Source organism: Camelus bactrianus, chromosome 18, assembly GCF_048773025.1.
Source record: "Camelus bactrianus isolate YW-2024 breed Bactrian camel chromosome 18, ASM4877302v1, whole genome shotgun sequence".
In the NCBI taxonomy this organism is placed as follows: Eukaryota; Metazoa; Chordata; class Mammalia; order Artiodactyla; family Camelidae; genus Camelus; species Camelus bactrianus.
This window is the reverse complement of record NC_133556.1, coordinates 6190935-6210947: the sequence shown is the minus strand read 5'-3', so window position 1 is coordinate 6210947 and position 20013 is coordinate 6190935. Positions and strand designations below refer to the sequence as shown.

The window sequence follows — 20013 nt, the reverse complement described above, 5'->3', positions numbered from 1 at the left end:
CTGTCTGGGAGGGAGAATGGCTGCGTGGATCTCTATGTGTGAGTCTGTGTGTGTGTGTGTGTGTGTGTGTGTGTATATATATATATATATATATATATATATATATATATATATATATATATATATATAATAGGCTACAATAGAAAATTCTCTCCCTATGTATAAATATAAAACACTGGTATCCAAACAGGACACCATGGCTAACTAAAGTGCTTGACAGAAGTTGGGCATGTAGAAATATGTAGGTGAAACTCTGCATCCTGAGTGCCCAGGACACGGGAGGGAGCTGGCGAAGCGAAAACATGGAGAGAGGGCGTGCTGGCCACACTAGGGCAGCAGAGGCACTCTGGCCTCCCGTGGCCTTCTCGGCCTGTCTGGTCTCCATCCCACGTCAACACCAGGCTCGCCTCATCTCCACCTTTTCCCTGCTTTCCTTACTGTGCTGCTGTCCACGAGGAGAACGGCCTTGGAAAGCCAGGCATGGGGGAGAGCTGTTCCCACAGGGGAGCCTGGTCAGCCTGGGCCCACGGCTTTCTCCGCCCACAGGGCTGGGAGTCAAGGAGTCCTGTGGACGCTGATGGCCAGAGAGGAGGAGGGTTACTGTCAAAATCATTAATAATTTCAGCATTACGACACTGTCGCTCCTCTAGGCCAGGACCTGTGTCTCTCCTCCTGGGCCTCCTGCCTGGGTGGGGGCTGGAGGGAGCAGGGAGGGAGTCTTAGGGCAGCTGACCTAGGAAGCCGTCCTTTTCACTGCAAGCCCCAAGCAAAGCATCAGCGCCTCCACCAGCCCCAAGACCCCACCCTGCAAAGCAAGAGCCATCTCATCTCAGACACGCAGAAATGCCACAGGCAAGTGGTCGTCAGAGCTTCAGGGAGTAGCGGGGCCCCAGAGACAGGCCCCCGAGGACACATTGCTACAAGAATGGGTTCGTGGTAGGAGGTTTAGAGGCAAACGGGCTAGATGAGGATCCAGTCTGGAAAGAAACAAGAACCACCACAAATTGTTAGAATAGGGAGGAAAGCCTGGAGGCTACAGAAGAAATGCAGCCCAGGATTCCCTTCTCCTTAAAAATTACTGCGCTGAGGGAAGTGGAAGGTGAGGGAGGCAAGCGGAGGGCCCAGGAGGTGTGGAGGACGACAGCCCAGAAGAGCTGAGGCCCCTCAACTGGCCCCCGCATTCCTGGCTGGGACACAGCAGAATTTCCCAAGGAGGGGATCTGAGCTCTGTCCCACGTTGCCCTCTTCTTCTGGAAGGGTTCTGTCCAACCCCACCCACCAATCCTGCACCCCTCCAATCCCCCGTGAAAGGTCATGCCCCATGCCAGGGCATGGCCTGCCCTGGGGCACTCACCATGAAGGGGTTAGTGGAGACCCCGGCTGGCTGGCTCAGTGGCCTCTGCCCCAGCTTGGCTGAGCCCAAGTCTCCAAAGGAAGAGCCTGGGAGGCAAAAGCAAAAAGTCAGCAGACACAAGCCCTGCCCCCCCACCCCCTCCCGTGCTGGTGCCGGCCACTCCACCCTGACTCTCTGCTGGCCGCACAGCTACATCCCAAGGCAGGAGGCCAGAGGGGGGATTCCTACAGTCGGGAGTAAAAGTGGAGCACAGAGGACACAGGCAGGTCTGCTGCTTCCCTGGTCCCCTCTACTGGTCCAAAAGGGAACTAGCTCAGATGTCTGGCTCCCTAATACATAGTTGTATCATGCACACACACATGCACGCGCACACACACACACACACTGAATCCCTTACCATTCTGCTGCTGAGTCATTGGGGTCTGTGGGGGGAAAAGTGGCGGTGGGAAGGGACTGGCAAAGGCCGTGGTGGGTGGCACTGTCTGCGGGAAGCCAGGCCCAGCACTGCTCATCCCAAAGCCAGGCCCTGTGGAGTGAAGGACACAAGGCTCAGCTGAGGTTCCACCTGGGAGGCTGGGGAAGAGTTCTTCCTAGGTCCCTCCAAGACGGGGAAGTGGGATATAGTTTGTCCCTCCCCAGAGGTACCCAGTAGAAGGACCCTGCATGAGCCCCGGGAGCCCTCAGCGTCCACACATCCTGCCCTACCTGCCCCTCCCCTGCCCGTGGCCTGTGGCTTGCACAGCAGGGCAGTCATGAGCATGGGCACAATGGGGAACTGGGCCAGCTTTCTACTACCTGTTACCCCGCATCAACTGAAGCAAAGCATTCGCCCTCTCTGTACCTCAGTTCTCTCATCTCTAAAATGGGGACCATGCCTATTTCCTTGGACTGCTGTGAAAATTAAATAATGGACGGAAAGCCCTCAGCACTGGGCCTGCCACGTGGGTCAGCATGGTGGGGAATGCCATTCTTTCTTCCTGGCCCCAAGGCTTTTGAGAACAATCAAAAAGCAAAAAGGAGGGGGGCATGAGCGTGAGTTTGGAGAGAGAAAGGCAGAGGCTGGGGAGGGACAGGAGACCACAGGACTCTGGCTGAGGAGGGCAGGGAACAGGGCCATGGTTTCTGGTGGGACACAGAAGGGAGGGAGGCCTGAAGGTTGGGGAAAAAGAATCACTGCCACCACCAGTCACAGGTGAACCTTCAGAACAGGCTCAGGTGAATGGCAGTCTGTTTTGTCTAATTCTGAAATTCTGGTTGGGTGATTTGGATGCCTCTACCTTTTGCCACTAGGTGGCCTGAAAACTAAATGGGTCTGGCCTGAGCTGGTCAAGGGTGAACAGGAAGCTGCCTGGCGCTCCTCCTGACGGTGGGGGCAAGGGTGTGAAGGGGCATTTGTGTCCTGGAGAAAGTCAGGGCCAGGGGACAGTCTGGGAGGCTTACCTGTGGCCAAGCCGTTGGGCTGGAACGGGTTGGTGGAAGGCAGCTGGGGGTGAGCAGCAGGGGTGGTGAAAGGGTTGAAGGCTGCTCGGGGTGGAATAGGGTGGAGGTGGGAGGAAGAGAGAGTTATTTTTTTCTCATTTGGTTAATGTGATAACTGATCCTTCCTCTCAGTCCTGGTGTGCATCTCTCCACCCCGTTCCCTGTCCAGAGTCCCTAATTTCCTCTTGGCCTTGGATCCCCTCCCTGGGTATCTACACAAGAGACTCACCTCCAAAGGCAAGCCCTGCGCTGCCGCCTCCACCAGTGGTGGCCGATTGGAGCGTGGGGACCTGGCCGGCCATTCCGAAGATGCTGCGACATGGAGAGAGAAGTCGGCATGCCCATTATCCAGCACCAAGGAGGTAAGCTGGGCAGGGGACCAGAAGATGGCAAACCCCATCCTGCTGGATGCAAGGCGCTGAGTGGCCTGGGAAAAGCCAGGCCAGGCCTTCTTGGCTGGCTCTCCTGCCTGAAGGTGAGCTCACCAGTGGCTGGACCTACCTGCCAGGGATGCCTCCAGCTGATGCCCTGGGTCCCAGGAGGCTGCCCACATCTGCAAGGCTGTTGGGCTGACTGGCAGGTGCCAGAGAGGCACCAAATGGAGTCACCTGGCTGCTCCCTGGGCAAGCACAGGAAAACAGTAAAATGGGGTGCTTGGCGTGAGACGGTGAGACTGGATGGAAGGGGCAGGAGAGATGGAGGCGAGGGTGCAATGGGGAGGGAGGGGAGTGATGGCACCAACTGGGTCCTTTGAGCCAGCCCGTTCATCCCCCGATCGTCCAGGTCTGGAGGGCTTATCTCCCACAGAGAATTCTAGGCAACGTGATACTCAGCCCCTGTCAATTCACTTAAGCGCTCAAAACTACCACTGCTGAGAGAAAAGCAGTTCTTCCTCATGGGTCATCATCCTTCCTGCTCTACTCTGGCTTACACTTTCCACTTTTTCCTTAAGAGATGGAAAAGTTGGTCCTTTCCCTAAACCTGCATTTCCATTTATGGATAAACCATATGAAGGGGCAGGTAGAGGGGGTGGGAGAGGAGCTGTGACAGGTAGAAAGGCTTGGGCGCTTGGGGACTAACGGAGTGTGGAGGTGGCACTGGAGGGGACAAGCAGAAATCTCTGGCCTCCCCAGCACTGTTCCCACCCCCATCGGAGCCACCTCCTCTCCCATCATGGGGAGACAGCCCCCCTCCGCCCAACACCATGACCTCAGATCAGGGCTGGGACACACTGCTCACAGGACAGGGCCCACTGCAGGGTTCTCCCGCCCTCCCTGGAGAGGAGGGGAGGCCCAAGACCTGCAGGGGCAGGGCAGCAGAAACACTCGGTAGGAATGGCTGTGGGGCAACCTGAAGCGTATTTGTGGAGAAGGGGAACATGCCCGCAGAGGCGGAGACGGTTGAGGTGAAATTCAGGTAAGAGAGTGGAGCGGACAAAACCTTGTAGAGAGTGGGACAGGAGGTGGTAACCTTGACCAGGGAAGATCCTTTTCTTTCTTAGAGACAAGGAGGGAAAGGAAAAGTAAGGACCCCAGGCAAGGAGGGAGAGGGCAGAGCCAGGGTGGTTCCCAAATCCCTGGCCCCTCAAACCTCAGCACCGATTTCTTGTCTGTAAATTTGGGGGCTTTTTCCCGAATGCCTCAGAACTGTAATTTGAATCTCTATGCTCTTCTTTTCCGAAGGGTGAGTTTCTCCAAAGCCTCCTGGGAAGGGTGTCTTCCCTGCGCCAGGCACGGAGCCTAACTGCGGGGACCCGGCTCTAACTGGGGGAAGTTGGAAACCCGGCAGGGAAGACAGGGGCCCAAGGCCTGCCTGCCGGGAGGCTGCAGGGATGTGCTGCTTCCGGAGTGCCTGCACGGGGAAGGCAGCACTCCCCTCGGCTGCTGTCCCTCCCCAGCCCTGTGCTCAGCTGTAGTGTCACTGCGCTCGCTGGTCTTCAATCCTCTGCAACCTCCAGGCCAGCAAGGAAAGCCAGCAGGCTGGTGGTGGGTCTTCTGCTTCTCAAGACCCCAGGCCTTGCCTTTGCGCGACTGGCTCAAGGTACATGGAAATTTCCAAGCAAACATGGCTCCCTGGCCTTCTTTGGGTCTGACTCTTCAGTCCTGTTCTGGGCCCTCCTGTCAGGGCACTCCCCTTGGCGAGGACCAGGTCCTCAGCCTTCCCAGGCTGGCAGGGGCTCTCGTCTGGCGGCCACAGTGCTGTGAGCCTCCTGGCGGACACTAGAGGGCAGAGCCGGCCCTTGCTCAGCAGGGGTCGGCACCCCACCCAGGGCCCGCGTTCTCAGAAGGGAGGCCAACGCTAGGAATACCTGCGCTCTCATTGGCTTCTTACCCGCTTCCAGAGCCTCACTGCACACAGCTGGATTTGTAGACTTGCCTGATAACAGCTTCAAGGGAAACTGCACTTTTAGAAACCTCCCCTTCTCCACACTCCCCCTCAGAAATATAAAAATACTACCAGGCTTGTCAGGAGAGACACCCACCTCTCCCCCAAATCTTCCTACTTCCTCCCCAGTGGCTCTTTGTGCCACGTGCACAGAAACACCCTCGTGATCACGGTGTGCACGGAAGTGAATGGCATCTGCCGCTGGCCAGGCATTTGGTTTTGGCCAAGTCACTGGCTAAGTTGAGCCAGTTTCCTCAACTGCAAAACAGAGATCTTTCTTTCCGCGTGGGGCTCATCCATGGTGGTGGGTGCTGGGTCTGGCCCTGGGCTGTCTGCTTTGGAGGTGACTAGACTCAGGACAAAGGGTCCCTCCCAGGTTCAGCCTGGGACGTCTCCAGGGCTGATGCCTCCCTTCTCTCCTTTAAGGCTTGGCCCATTAAGCTCTCTCTTTAAAGGAATCAGTTGCACTAGGAATGCATTTCTGGGTGGACCAATTTATAACCACCTTGTAATAGGCTGTTTCCTTTCCAGGTCTCATTCCAGGGAATACTTCTCTCTTGTTAAACTGACTATTCAGGTACCAATTTACATTCTTACCAACAGCATATAAAGGAGCCTATTTCCCCATGCAATACCGGCCATGATTAATCTTTTAAGTTTGTGTGAGTATGATGTGCACAATTATTGTCCTACCCTAATTTGCATTTTCCCTGATCAGTTAGATTGAGAATATTTTCATGGTTTTTTTTTTTTCTGGCTATTAGCTGCTTACATCCCTTGTCCATTATTCTTTCTTATTAATGGCAGTTTTAAAGAGCACATTATGGCTATTAGCTTTTTGTCTATTTTCCATGTTTTAAGTGTGTATCCTCTCCCTACCTGCTTCATGCCTTTAAGGACATGAAACATTGTTTTGGAACACTTATTAGGACATCTTTGTTTAGGACATCTTTTACTATATAGAATAATGTGACCTCTGCAATTTCTTTTTGTCAGAACTTCTGGAGATTTTGTTTCCTAGTATACGGTCAAATTTTAAAAGGGCTATATGTTTGAAAAAAATATATATTCTGTCTTTTGGTTACAAAGTTCTACTTATATTTCTTAAGTCAAACTTGCTAAAGTGTTACTCAAATGGTCTACTTCCTTCCTTCCTTGTCTGTCTACTCCATCTGTTAATCTTCTGAGAGAATCTATTCCAGTTGGTTTATGAGATTTTCACTGTGTCTAATGGTTTTTGCTTTACAAATTTCAAGGCTACCCTGGCAGTTACTTTAAGTTCATGATGTGAGAACTTTGCTGTGAATTTTGACTTTTATCAGTATAAAATGTCTTTTCTTGTTCCACACAAAAAAATTAAAACCAAAAACCACCAACCAGTTCACGGTGGGAGGGCTGTGGGCAGAGCAGAGTCAGGAAGTCTGCACTTGGGCTGGGCTCTGCCACTCTGTGGGCTGCATAGCTAGGGAAACTGCTGGGCTGCCTCCTCTGTAAAAAGGCTAAATTTGAGGGGTTCCTTTCAAACCTCAAAACTCCAGGGCCAGAGGACCTGAGATAGAGGCTTCTACCTCGGGCAGGCTGTAGTGCGGGGCGGGTGGAATAACTTACCAAAGCTGGAACTTCCAGTTAGCATCCGACTGGCTGGTAGTGAGGGTAGGGGAGGGAAAAGGTGGGGAGGGGAGGGGGAGAGAGAGATTGTGTAAGTCACCGGCTGTCCCAAGTCTTCACACACAGTGCTCGGGCTGCCCACTGGTGTGCAGGATGTCCAAAGGAAGGGGGCAGCCTGAAAGCTCTGAAGACTGATGTCTGGAGTTTAGGGAGGAACCGAATGCTTTAAGGTGGCCTTTGGACTCTCCTTCAATCTCATAACACGAATGGCACGACACAAAGTTTGCAGGTTCTGTTCCAAGAAGGATGCGTGAGGACTTCTGGGGACCACCTTGGACGCTGACCCCGCCCCATGAGCAGCATACAGCAGAGACAGTCAGAGCACTCCAGGGGAAAGGTCATGTCCTCAAGTTTTCTAGGTCTCAGGTCTCCCACACTTCCCAGTCAGCAGCCTCCTGGCACACAACCTGCACAGTTCCTGCTGCGGTTGTAGCCATTTTCCTTACATGAAAAAACAGAATGAGAGCCCCTTCCTCTGACAAGCATCTCGTCAGTCTCCTCTCATCCTCCCCCTGGAGCTTCCTCTCTTTGTTCAGTTCTTTGGGTTGGTGCAGATGTGAATGAAGGGCGAATACGGGTGTGGACAACCAGACGCAGTTACGAGAGAGAAAGAAGCCAGAGGGGCAGAGTTTACCTGGGGGTGCCGGTGGGGCCTGGAAGGGGGCTTGGCCAGCCGGAGGAAGGCTTCCAAATGCAGAAGAGCTGGGGCTACTGCCAAAGGCATCGAAGTTGGCAAAGCCCCCATGGGAAGGCGTCTGGCCTACGGGTGGAGAGGATACACAGGTTATATTTACATAGAACGTATGTGTAATCTACATCACGTAGACTAATTCCGAAGGCCAAAGGCCACTCAATGGGACATCTGCCTTCCCACAGGTTCCTCTTCAAAGGGAGGTGGCAGAAGCCTAGAGCAGACAGCCAGACACATGCGAGGGAAAGGGCATTTCAGGGGCCTCCAAGTTCATTCCCCGCTTTCATCCTTACTCCATGAGGCATTATTAACATTTTTGTCAGCACCTAGTCTGGGCAGAATCATGTGAAAAAATTTTTGTTGGTGGGAAAAGGCTTAAAAAAGGAAAAAGGGAAACTAGATAACCACTTGGTTCAACCCTCTATTGGCTGGTGCTGATCTCTGGGAAGAGGGCAGGGGAAATGGAACATGTAACAATCCCCTCCCCCCAACTTAACAGAGAGGGAAAGTAATAAAAAAGCTATTTCTAGAGTTCTAAACAGAAGTGCTAGGAGCCCCCAGCTGTAATGCTTCATGGCCAAACTCCCAAACATCCTCCCTGCTGTCCTTGTCTAACCCCCACCATTCCGGCTGCAATGCTTCAGAATTACCGCCACATTCAGTCCCATGATGAGCCAGCCACATGAATCTTGGTCACCCCAAGGGAGTGAATTCCTTGTGTTACGGGTGCCTATGCTGTAGGAAGGTTCTCCTCCCAAGTCCCACTTACCCCCAAAGGCTGGAAATGCAGCAAAAGCTGGTGCCACCTGGGGCGCAGCAAAGGGGTCCCCACCGATGTCAGCCAGCAGATCAGTGCTGGCCTTGACTGAGGAGTGGGGAGGCGGCTGAGCGCTCCGGGGCTGCGATGTCCGAGGCTGAGACTGACTGACAGACTTGGAGGAGAAGGCAGTACATACAGCATTTGGAATCCCAGACATGACCCAGGCCCCTGCATGGCTCCCCGGGCTGCCCCCAGATAGGCAAGTGGAGAGAGAAGAGAGGGAGAAACTGCCCTCAACCGAGAGGTTTCTCGGGCAGAAGCTGTCTTTGCCCGTCTCATACCTAACTCTTGTCTTCTCAGTCCACTAGCTCCGGATACCACACACTTTAGAGCATGTTAGTCCAGGTGGCCCTGAGATATACAGGGATGTTGCCCAACAGTCCCCCTGCGGCTGTCACCTCCTTGTCTTTCCCAGGTGCTTGAAGCAGTGTCCTGACCTCTCCGTTTTCCCTTAAGAGGAAGGGTCAGATTTGAAGTTGATACTCTGACTTCCCTAAATACCACTTCTTGTTGGGTTCTTTCTTCCAAAACATGCAAGTCCAAGGTAAGAGATACAAGACAGGTAACAGCAGGGCTGAGAACCAACTCACACCTCCTGTACCGTTGGCTGCTAAGTCCAGGGGATCTGACCTAGGAAACTGACACCATCTCCCAAATCCCAAAATAATGTTAACCTTCAGATCTGAGAGTTACCTGGCTGGAGGTGGAGGCAGCAGCAGAGAGAGATGACACGGGATCCCCCAGAAGTGTCCGCAGGGGCTTCCCTTCCGGGATGGAGCCCTGGACAGGGGTGGAGGCACTGCCTTTGCTATAAGCAGGCCCCTTGACTTGGTCTGGGGGGACATACCTTTAAGAAAGAACAGTTAGGCTGAAAGGAGAGGGTAAAACCTTGAGCCTTGCTCAGCTTACATACTCGAGAAAACACAGATTACAGCAGTCAAAGTCCTCTCGCATTTTCCCTACTAATTCTTTTTTGAACTAAAGGGAATTTAGCAATTTAGCAAAGTTCTGCCTCACCACCTGAGCTCCCCCTTTACTGTCAGATGTTCATTCTTTCCCTACAGCAATGTTCACTTTGCTCTTCGCTTCTGCCTGTTTTCCCCTCTTCTCTCCCTCCTCTTTCTGGCACTCAAACCATCTGGGCTTCAAGAAATAAACACCTGCAGTGGTGCTGATGGACAGGCGGGCCTATTCTTCAACTTCCTCCCAAAGTTCCCCCTCTCATCTCCTGGGGGAGTCTTCAGGTTCCTTTTTCTCAGCTCCACAGAAAAAGTTCCTGCCGCCTCATCTTCCAAGTGCTCACAGTCTATCCTGCCGGCCCCTGCTACTCCGGATGGAATCCCCTTCCACAGTGGATGTGGTCTCTCCTTGGGACGTGCCTTCTTTGTCCCGAGGACACCCCTGGAGGGACTCCAAAATGCTGTTTTACCCCCACCAGTCTCCTTGCTCCCTGAATTCTCTTCTCCACCCCACAGTTACCCCTCAACATGCACACACCCCAGAAATCAAACAATGGGAAGTGACACCTGGGGAGAGGAAAGGCAAGAGATGCCGATTCCTCAGCAGGAAAACAGGGTACCTATAAATCCTGGGTTAACAGTATAAAGCTATAGGACATGTGCTCCCAGCTGCCTCGCTCCATAAATGAGATCAGCTGAGCTGTATAAAACTAAGCCACACTCCCTGGTAGGGGGCTGAGCTCTCCCCTCAGTTGGCCATCTCCCCGAAAGAAGGGACATCAAATCGGCCAGGTTAGTGATCGAGAGCAAGTTGCTCTTTCCTGTACCCTTATTATTTTGAAGTCAGAATTTAGCCCTAACTTTAGCATGTGAGTGGAATAGATTCCACCCTCAACTGGCCTTTGGGAGAAGCCTCAATTCAGCTCTGGAAACTGGACTGTCAGATGAAGCATGTCTGGGACACACGTGTCCAGAGCCATCTCTTTCCTTCTCCTTACCATCTCTTCTTCTCATATTTTTCCTGAAGAAACTCCTTCACCTTCTGAGGATCCCTGGAATCTGGTATTAAAGATGTCCGAGCATCAAAAAGACCCAGCCAAATCTTCCTGCAAACCTAAAGGAATGGAGTCAGGTAACAGCGGAGTTGGGGCAGAAAGCACGAAATGGGAATATACCATTTCCAGCTCATTCATCAATAAAGGTGCACTGAGCACAGACACAGTGCGAGGATCTGGGTGTACCTACAAACACAGACATGATCCCTGTCCTCACAGAGGTCATCACCTAGTGGGGAGGTCATGCCTTAGATAAATAAAAATAAATCTATAATTACATATCGTGACAGAAAACAGTGGGCCATGAGAATTATGGGAAACTTAATTTGGATGGGGGTGGGGCAGGAACGACGGTCAGAGCTGAGGTTTCCAGAGCATCCTGTAGAGGTCTTTGTTTGCATCCTCCAAGTACGTCAGTCACCTGTAAGCTAGGGGTACTGCTAACACCAAGGCTGGCATCTCCCTACCAGCAAGTTTTAGCTGGAGAAGGGGTTTAACTCACTGTCAAGTAAACGACATGGGCTTAAAGCCAGTTGCTGAGGTTCAGGTCAGCAGAGCTGGCTCCAGCTCTTATAGGGGTGGCCCAGTCCGTTCTGAGTGCTCATCGGCATGGCACATGTCCCTCCTCGAGTGCCCAGGGCCACCCCCCACCCCCAGAGATCCTGCTCCTTCCCCTGATTCCTCCAACCAGGGGCCTGGACAAACCACAATTTGTATAACTAAGATTTCATAAATATTAGATCAGATAAGATTAGATACCTGACATACTGAAAAATAAAGAGAAATGGGGACAGAACAGAAAACTGTAGGGTTTTTCTATAATCCTGAGGCAACAGTCCACCGACCGACCATTAGGAAGCACAGCACGCAAGCGCTCCGTCTGTGGCCGCTCACCTCGTTTCCCCGGGACTGCAGGAACACTACCTCAGGCTCCGTGAAAGTTGTCATGGAGATGGATTTGACTCGATGAGGGGGGTTCAGGCCTCTCCTGTGGGAGAGAAACAGGAAGAGAAGTAGAATGCAGTCAACACTGCAGGTTGGTTTGTGGGAGGAGAGGGAGGGAGAAAGTATAAAACAACACATAAATTAAACTGATGGAAGCTACTTCCTAATTCAAGGAAAGAAGGGAAGTAAATGTTTTGGAGGCTTCTAATGAGAGACAGGGACGAAAGTCAGGAACATGCTGGAAGCCCAGTCATTCTGGAGAGGAGGGTAGAGCCTGCCCATCGGAAGCCTCCTCCACCTTGGCTCAGCCCCCAGCAGTTCAGTGTTCAGGCTGAGGGGGACTTCTGGGAACACAGACATGTGATCACTTTTCATTTCCTGCTTTATCAGTTTTAGACCTACAGCACATCCTCAAGGTCCCAGAGCCCATGAAGACACAAATTCCTCAAACATGAGGGAGGCCAAAAATGAAGGCCCACGACTATTCTTGATAGTCCGAACAAAGATCGGATGTGGAGACAGAAGAGTCCCTAGGCTGGCTGCCCCTCCTCTTGCCAACACAGGAGGCTGGGAGGGTGCAGGGAGGGAGAGGGGCCCTCTCTTTTAGGAAGCGATCTCTGGGAAGAGAAGTATTCCAGACTTTCTCACTTCTAGATCTTTCAATGAAGCAGGAGGAAGTCAGGTTCAACCATGAGATACAAGACTGGCCTGAGTCAGGAACAGGTACCCTGGAGTGATGCTTTTCTGCCAGCTCTGTGTGTTCTGTTAACTCCCTGGGAGTCCACTTCTGCCCACAGATGCCCTGTGGCGATTACAGCAGAGAAGGCTTCCTTGCCCCCACTCAGCCGCCCTCCGGAGCATTCTAACAGGAACTTGGGGCTGAGCCAGGCAGCGTTTCAGAGGTTCCCTTTTCCTCACCTTCAGTTTTACTCTAGTGTTGTCCTACTGCCCTCATTAGATTAAAACAAAACTGGCTGAACCAAAACAGATAAACTAGACCCTGGGACCAGGAGTGAAAGACCACACAGGCACACGTAGGAAAGACGGTCTCAAGTCATCAGGCCTATTTGGGCTTTTACTCCCCGGGGGAAAAAACGGGCAAAGCAAGATCCTGGTTGATGCCCTTAGGAAAGCAAACAAAACTTACCAAATGGAAATCTTAGGGAAAGGTGGAGAGAGCACACATTTAAGCTTACAGGCGCCTGGAGGACTGGCAGTGCATGTGTTAGTGTAAGTGAAGGCAGCCCAGGTTGGGAGAAGGGACAAGTGACAGAGTACAAAGTAAACAGTGAAGGGCAGCTGCTCTTTTGGGTGATAAATTACTGATGATGGGGTTCTAACAAAGGACAGGAAGGACCCTGGGGGCTCCAACTGGGGGTGTTTTGAGCACTTCTGCTACTAGACTTCAATGGGTCTCAAAAGACCCCTTTAAAGGATAAACAATATCCAGGAGGACTCCTGCCCCTCCCCCCCAGGAAACGTAAGAGCAGGGAAAACTAAAAGCAAGGCTGTGTAACCAGGCGTCAGACAACAGCTCTTAAACTTGATTTGACCCGAAGACGCTCTTCTGATTGCGTTGCAGAGCTATTCCGGCTTTCTCTCCTGAAGTCTGTCTTACCAATGGCTTGATTTGGTTTTGTTCCGAAGTCCAGCCGGCCTGCTTTTATACTCTTTCCTTTGCCCTTTCTCACCTTAACCACTACGCCCTTCCCCCTGAGACGCCAGGCCTTTCTGAAGTCTAGCCAGAGCAGACCTCTCTGTTCCTATAATCTGGATCCTCCACTTCACCTCCCACTCACAAATATTTACCTTGCTAAAATACAAGGCATTGTGGCAGGCACTGGGGGGGGATACAAAAATTACAGGACCTAGTCCTCCATCACCAGGCACTTGCTTACAAGAAAGACCCAGGGAGCCTGGGCAAGGGTAGGTCTCAACGCAGCAGGGTGCCATTTAGGCACACACAGTCAGATCAGGGAGAAATGTGGCACCAGGATGCTGTGGGGAGGAGAGAGAAATGGTCATGGGAAAAGTAGAATGTCTTATGTTTACACTAGAAAAACAGATTCTAAGCCTATCACAAAAAGGTCATTGACATTTCCTGAAAGGACAACCAGGAACTGTTAGCAGAGCATAAACAGGGAGGTGTGCTTCCTTGGGTGGGGTTGGGAGCCAGGAACTTAACCCACTCATCAATCTAGAGGGGGTGCTTAGAACAACAGAACTTCCTATGGCTGAGCTTGGACTGGAGGAGGTTTTTTTGGGGGTGGTGTGTGGGGGGGAGACAGGATAAAGGGAAGACAGAGAAAATGTGTTTTAGGTGCTTTGGGCCAAATGAATCTGATGGAACAGGATGTTTCCTCAGCACAGTACAAAAAGCACTGCTCTGACCTTGATGTCTGTAGGCTGGATTATGTATAACCAGAGCCACGGTTTGGGGGCAGGGAGAGTCTACAAGGTAACACTCTGCAGCCCAGGAAGAGGGCCTAGTTACGTGGCTTATGACTCAGAGCATTTGTCTCTGAATCACAGAGGCCATTGCTGGCTGAGAGAAGCAATTTCGAAACAAGAGCCCCTCACCTCCCAGTAGGCAGAATCAAATGGTCTAGGAGTGTTGTGCGTTACTGGGTACACACCAGGGTCATGCACTGGGCCAGATGGGAATCACTGGCCTGGAATTAAACAGACCCAGCTCTCCAAGCTGTGCCCAGTCTCCCCAACATAAACTCTCAGCTTCTCCCCAAAAGAAGTGAGAGCTAGAAGGAGGCACTGCCCTTTGGTTATCACAGCAAATCTATTCCGTTATTTCTAACCAGGAGGAGCTGGGGAAGTAGAGATAAACGTATTTGTCCAGAATAGGGCAAGTTTTTCTAGTTGAAAGCAAGTACATTACTAAGACTCAAGCCTTCAGCCCTTCAGCCCAGTCACGATGTCTTTTTATACTTCAGTTTCTTTTTCACGGGGCGCCCAAATGGCATTGGAAGTACTTGGAATCACTCTCTGAAGGACGCTGAATTTCTTGGCAAGCGAAGGGACTTGCAGAGATCCGCAAGTCTGCCCAGTTCCCTCTCTCTCGGCCTCACTCCCCTCCCTTTGATTCTATTCAGCATACTACTATTTCTGCAAATACCAGACCTTTTGTTCCTCTGTGGTCATCACCCTCAAACTGGCCCATATTTTGCTTCTATCTGCGCTTCATAAAAGCCTCAAACCTGCTTCGCTGCTCAGATAAGAAGGTTCTGCCAGGTTGACAGTGGAAAAAAAACAGTTCCACCCAGCACCCGAGTTCTTTCGTTTGTGCCAGGTTTGGACTTGGGAATTCCTTACCTCTGAATATTTGTGTTCAAATTCATACACCCTAGATGATGTTTCTTTGCCCCTGGGATTCCATTCCTCTGCCTCTGAGCAGGGTTCAGCTAAACGAGGTTAGGTCTTATCTTGGACCCAAATATTACTAAGAACAGTCCCTGTTAGAGGCTCCTTATAGTCCCTCCTAGGAAGCTCCCCTATAGCCCTTGCTCTAGGGTCAGTTTCACTAATTCTAGGAAATTTCTTCCTAATCTAAATTCCCCTGCTTCAACCCATTTCTTCTTCAGTGACAAGAACAGCTTCCCTCTCCCAGGGAGCCACATAGAAGCCTGATATTACCAGCTACCTTCTTCTTCAGGCTTAGTCTTAATCCTTTCACATTTTTCCCTTTTTCTTCTCCTTCTTCTGGTCATTTATTATTTTCTTAGGGGGCTTTTCAAGTTGTCCAAGGGCCCTATGTGATAAAGTGCCTAAATCCGTCATTTTAGAGGCTCTACCCACCTCTGCTCAGCAGAAGTGACTATGAAGGTGAGGTGGGAGGGGGCAGAGGGATAGGACTAAAATAAGGGCAAGACATATGTCTACCTCTTCAACCCAGACGGATGGAAAACTACTGAATTATTGAACAACCACTACATCTTTCCTTCCATGGAAATAAAAGTGCTTCAGTGGGGAACGGCTCCTATCAAGCCAGATGGGGAAACTAAGGCACCAGGAGGGTAGCAACTTGTCACAAATGAAGAGCTGTCAAGCACGACTCTTGATACCCAGTCCAGAGCTCTGTCCACCTTAATCCTGACTTAATCCCATTGTCAGTCAAGCTGTGTGGAAGCAGAAGAGACAAGTATCCACTACTGAGACCTGAAGGGCGATGGATTAAAGGATGGACCCAAACCCACAGGTCAGAGAAGCATGTCACGTACTTTGCTGAAAAACTGGGTGTCAAAGACAGTGCCCGTCCCTGATGCCAGTGAGATCTCGGGCCTCATCATCTATTTTCTTTTTAAAGAAAAGTGGTTTATCCATTGAGGCATCCAGGCAAACTGGAACAAGAAAGAACACTGAGGCACTGCTTTGGAAATAAATCCCTTTAAGTGGCAATTTTTATCCCTCCTTCGCTTCAAATAGCAGATTCACTTTTTTGTTGACGAGTCAGAAATAGAGATAAACAAGCGCATGTACATACTGGGGAAATTAAAAGGATCTATATCCAGGTTAAGGAAATTAGGTATTGGAAGAAAACCAAATGAATGAAACTAGGTCAAATTTGGGACCTACAATTGTGGCAGCGTGTATGTAAATTTAGAAACGACAGAAACTAGCAGCCTCTCTCTCAGGCCCTCACACCAGCACTGTGGGTTTTTGCTACAGCTGAGAAACTATTTCTCATTAAAAAAAGAGAGCAAGGATGAGCTCACACATGCATGAGACAAAGGCATAGTCATCCCCACCCACTAGTATTAAAATCTACATTTTCCTTCAGATCTTGGCAAATTCAACTTTGGCTGGAACAGTCAACTTTGTTCTATCAGTCAGTCCAGCCAGAGGGGAAACCTGGTAATTCTGCTCGCTGCCCCCACAACACTCCAGCCCGCTACGTGGTAGACAGACTTGTAACACACTCAACAGACAACTGGCTTTCAAAAGAAAGCCAGTCCCGCTGTCTCCTTTCTCTGGCTATGGTGCTAAGTATGATACTCCAATTTCCCCCCGCCCCTCAGGATCATCATCTTTTAAGAAAGCATATTTTGACTCTTTTCTTTCTTTTTTTTGGTGGTGGGAGGTAATTAGGTTTGTTTGTTCATTTATTTATTATTTAATGGAGGTGCTGGGGGTTGAACCCAGGACCTTGTGCATGCTAGGCTATACCCTCCCCACCTCGTCTCTTTTCATCATCACATCTCAGTATGAGCTCCCATCACTCTCTAGCCCATGCTGAGCATTATTTTACATCATATTGCTAATCACTACCTGCGATTATATATATAATGATTTATTTAGAGTCCATGCCTTCACAAGCTACGTGAAGACAGGACTCTGTCAGCTGTGTTCATTACCCTATCTCTAGTGCCTAAAACGGTGCCTGGGGCTCGATACTCAACAAACATTTGTTGACTGACTAGACAGATGTGCAGGCTCTTGGCCTACTATGATTTTCACTTCCTGTCACCACAAAATCCTCATCTATGGGCAGTCAACCACGTGGATTTAAGATGTTAAGTGGTGAACGTGACATCGTGGGGCCATCCCTCTCCACTGCCTGCTAGACAGTGCGGTCCCTCCTCACTCCACAGCCAGCAATAAGCACGCCTCACCTCACACTCTGCCTGTGGCCCACCTGCCAGCTCCCAGCCCTTCCCAAGGTACATCAAAGGACACAGGTAATACTCTGGTAAGACCCTCATCGCTTTAGATGCCTTGCCCCGGTCCATGCTCATTAGAACTCCAATTAGCAAAAGAGAGTCCCAAACCACCAGAACCCAGACAGACAGTCACAGCCAGGGAGACTGCAGCTTTCCTGTAGAGTTTCTTCTGATCTTTCTCTCTTTACAATCTCAACTGTCTTCAGCTCAGCTTCATTTATTGGTCCAGCTTTTTGGTCCTTCACTCTACCCTTACTTCCTGCTAACAAAGGGTTGGCCTAGCTTCTCACTTCCCAACTACCAAAATGTGTGCCCTAAAGTCTACCATCAAGAGTCACTCTGAGTGATTCTCATAATGCTTTACCAAAATACTAAGGAAAAATGTCCTTTCTAAAATCTTTTGAAACTTGAAAAAAGGGGATGGGGATTGATAGATTCTCACCATTTGGCCCTATTGGAATTTAAGTTCCTAAGGAGGTAAGCCCCTAGTTGGAAGTACACACAGCCCAGACAGAGACAGGCCTCTTGAAGTCCTTCTCTGTTAAATTAATTGGTCCTTAGGCGACAGTTGCCTCTACCCAAGGTCTTTCCAGATCACTGGTGTTTGACTTTGCATTCATGAGGTCAACAGTAATGATCACAGGGGAAAGTGATAAAGTTCTGCAAACTGCGCACTGATATTTAAGGAGTTAACTTTTCCAGCAAAAGAAACCAGGTTTTGAATGTGAGTCAGATCCCTTGGCCCTCCTTCTGTTCTGATTGAGGAATATTCATTATAGAAGGGAAATGTTATCTGTGGGACCCTTTAAACCAAGAACTATAAAATAATAACAATGATACCAGCACTTGCCACTTATTCAGTGTTTTATCTTTCATGCCATCACAGCTCATCTTGGGAATGAATTAACGCTGTTTCCTGACATTTTCTTCCTGGGACCTAGACTCTGATTTGTCATCAGTTTGATCCCCCTGCTTCCCTTTACTTCTCTCCAGTCTCTCTATTCGGACTTGCCTTTTCATAAACAGGGTCTTCAGGAATCTGCCCTCTTTCTACTTTACGCTAGAAATATCCCTAAACTTGCTCCTATTCACCTCAAAGTACTTGTCCCAGTCTCAAGTCTCTATCCTTTTATTTCATTTGAGTCTCTGTCTCAACTTTTGACACTCCTACTTGTGTTCTAAATCATTGTCCCAAGAGCCAAAATGCTTTTACCTGGACCAAAGTCAAGTCCAACCTCACAACGCACAAGTGAGGTTGATTGGAACATGAAGTTTGGCAAAGGAGGTAAAAACTGAATAGAGAAATAACCCTAAATTGTATGAGGAGACCTGGATCCTCATTTCTAGTCTGCCATGATCATAACTAATATCAAACAACAAATGCTGAAAACAGCACCCCCCATCTGGCACTGGATAAGTTAACTAAACCTGTCTTGCTTCTGTTCTCCCATCTGTCACGAAAGAACAATGCAGCTCCCTCCTCAGCTCCTGAAAGTGTAAGAAGAAACAAGGAAAGCAATTCTAGTTAAAAATGAAACCAACCAAACCAATGTATTAATACTAAAAAAAGTCAAAATAAATCCCTTGATAAACTTATAAAAAATAGACATACAGGCTTGGTATCAGATGTTAGTCATGCATCTAACCAGATAACTCCCTAAGAGGGAAAAAGAACCTTACTACATAACCAGAAATCTGGGCTAGAACTGTGGCTCTGAATTAACTCAGGCACGACCCAAGCGTAGCACTGCAGATTGTACAATAAAACCCCTCAAATCTAGAAAGAGTTGCCAGATGCTACTACCAGGAGCAAGCCATGGCAACAAAGAGCTTAAATGTGTAAATTATTACACTTAAGGATGGCTCATCCAGATCACCAAACCTTTGGAAAAGTTAAGCCCTCTAACAGGGCAACCCAGCAGCACCTGTCTCTTAGGTTTGTAAGAAATCCACCTCTGGGTACCTCTGGGTAGCATTCCAAAGCCCTGCAAGATTAGGATCTGCTCCTGAACACCGGAACCTGCCATTATCTCTGTGCTGTCAGCCTGGGTTAACTTACCTTGTTTTAAATTGGTTTCTCCATCTCACGCTCCAAGGATGGACACAAGTCAGATGGAAGAAAGGTACTCCTTCATCTTGAGCCCAGTTTGTCCTATCTCTTTCATGTTTGCCCTCCTCCTACGTGAAATTCCCTTTCAAGGTGTTTGTCACCCTCTGGCCCTTTAAATCTCTACCCCCCCCATAGTTTCCTTCAATTCTCCCCACTTTCTCCCCACTTTTGGATCGCCTCGCCTCATTTGGGGAGTTTCTCCAGTTCCCTCGATGTCCGTCTTTTCCCCTGCAACGCGACTCGATTCGTATCTTGTCTCCCCTGATCCTTTCCCTTCCCCATGACACCTCTGCAGCAGACGACCCTCTCGGCACATCCGGCGCATCCCAGGCCTCCTCACCGCCCCCGACCTCAGCTCTGTCCCTTAGCCCCGGGTCCCGCTGTCCCCAGCTCCCACTCTCCGCCGGTCCTCCCCCCGCGCCGGTCCACTCACAGGAGGCCGGAGCAGGTGGTGCAGACGAAGCTGCCCACAGTGATATCCACGTAGGTGACCCCGCGCTGGGCGCACTCGAAGCAGTGGCGGTTCCCGGCCTGGCTGCAGCCTCCCAGCTCCCGCACCCGGCGACACCACACTTCGGAGGCTGCCTCCGCCTCCGCCTTTCCTCCTCCGACCCCGCCACCCGGCCCTGGGCCCTTCTTCGCCGCCATCACCATGGCTGCTCAATCCCTCGGATATCCTCCCAGCAAGTCGGCAATCGCCTCTTCAACCACTGCCGCCTTCCCGCCTCCTCAGCCACCTCCGCACGCCCGGCTCCCCTGACAGAAGCTAGGGAGCCGGCGGCATCCGCGCGAGACTCCTCAACCCCACTGCTTCTCCTGTACTGCAAGCTGATTGGTTAGTCTTCTCCACCTCCTTACTCTGATTGGCCCGACAT

General features: G+C 50.5%; 1 protein-coding gene across 4 annotated transcripts; it reads right to left on the bottom strand.

Annotated features, from left to right (window-relative positions):
* Positions 1 to 89: 89 nt before the first annotated feature.
* AGFG2 (ArfGAP with FG repeats 2) lies at positions 90 to 19956 on the bottom strand. 4 transcript variants are annotated; one of them, XM_074345807.1, is made up of 14 exons: positions 19572 to 19667; positions 15589 to 15708; positions 11306 to 11399; positions 10355 to 10470; positions 9091 to 9244; positions 8347 to 8509; positions 7521 to 7646; positions 6827 to 6859; positions 3335 to 3452; positions 3063 to 3145; positions 2795 to 2875; positions 1752 to 1880; positions 1355 to 1440; positions 90 to 977 (listed from the first exon to the last, which is right to left on the bottom strand). In XM_074345807.1, the coding sequence occupies exons 3-14, from the start codon at positions 11357 to 11359 to the stop codon at positions 918 to 920; spliced, it is 1203 nt and encodes a 400-aa protein (XP_074201908.1). In that variant the 5' UTR covers positions 11360 to 11399; positions 15589 to 15708; positions 19572 to 19667; the 3' UTR covers positions 90 to 917. The 4 variants fall into 4 exon arrangements, with proteins under 4 accessions (XP_074201908.1, XP_045360397.2, XP_074201907.1 ...); XM_045504441.2 differs by lacking the exon at positions 15589 to 15708 and having other exon boundaries at positions 19572 to 19956; XM_074345806.1 differs by lacking the exons at positions 15589 to 15708; positions 19572 to 19667 and adding an exon at positions 18457 to 18494.
* Positions 19957 to 20013: the final 57 nt, after the last annotated feature.

Excerpts from the sequence above, each read along its gene's own strand:
- AGFG2 (XM_045504441.2), bottom strand. The coding sequence starts at position 19,792 with ATGGTGATGGCGGCGAAGAAGGGCCCAGGGCCGGGTGGCGGGGTCGGA. Across the intron at positions 9,245-10,354 it reads AAATATGAGAAGAAGAGATG|GTATGTCCCCCCAGACCAAG; the intron begins GTAAGGAGAAGG and ends TCTTTCTTAAAG. Across the intron at positions 2,876-3,062 it reads CGCAGGGCTTGCCTTTGGAG|CCTTCAACCCTTTCACCACC; the intron begins GTGAGTCTCTTG and ends CACCCCGAGCAG.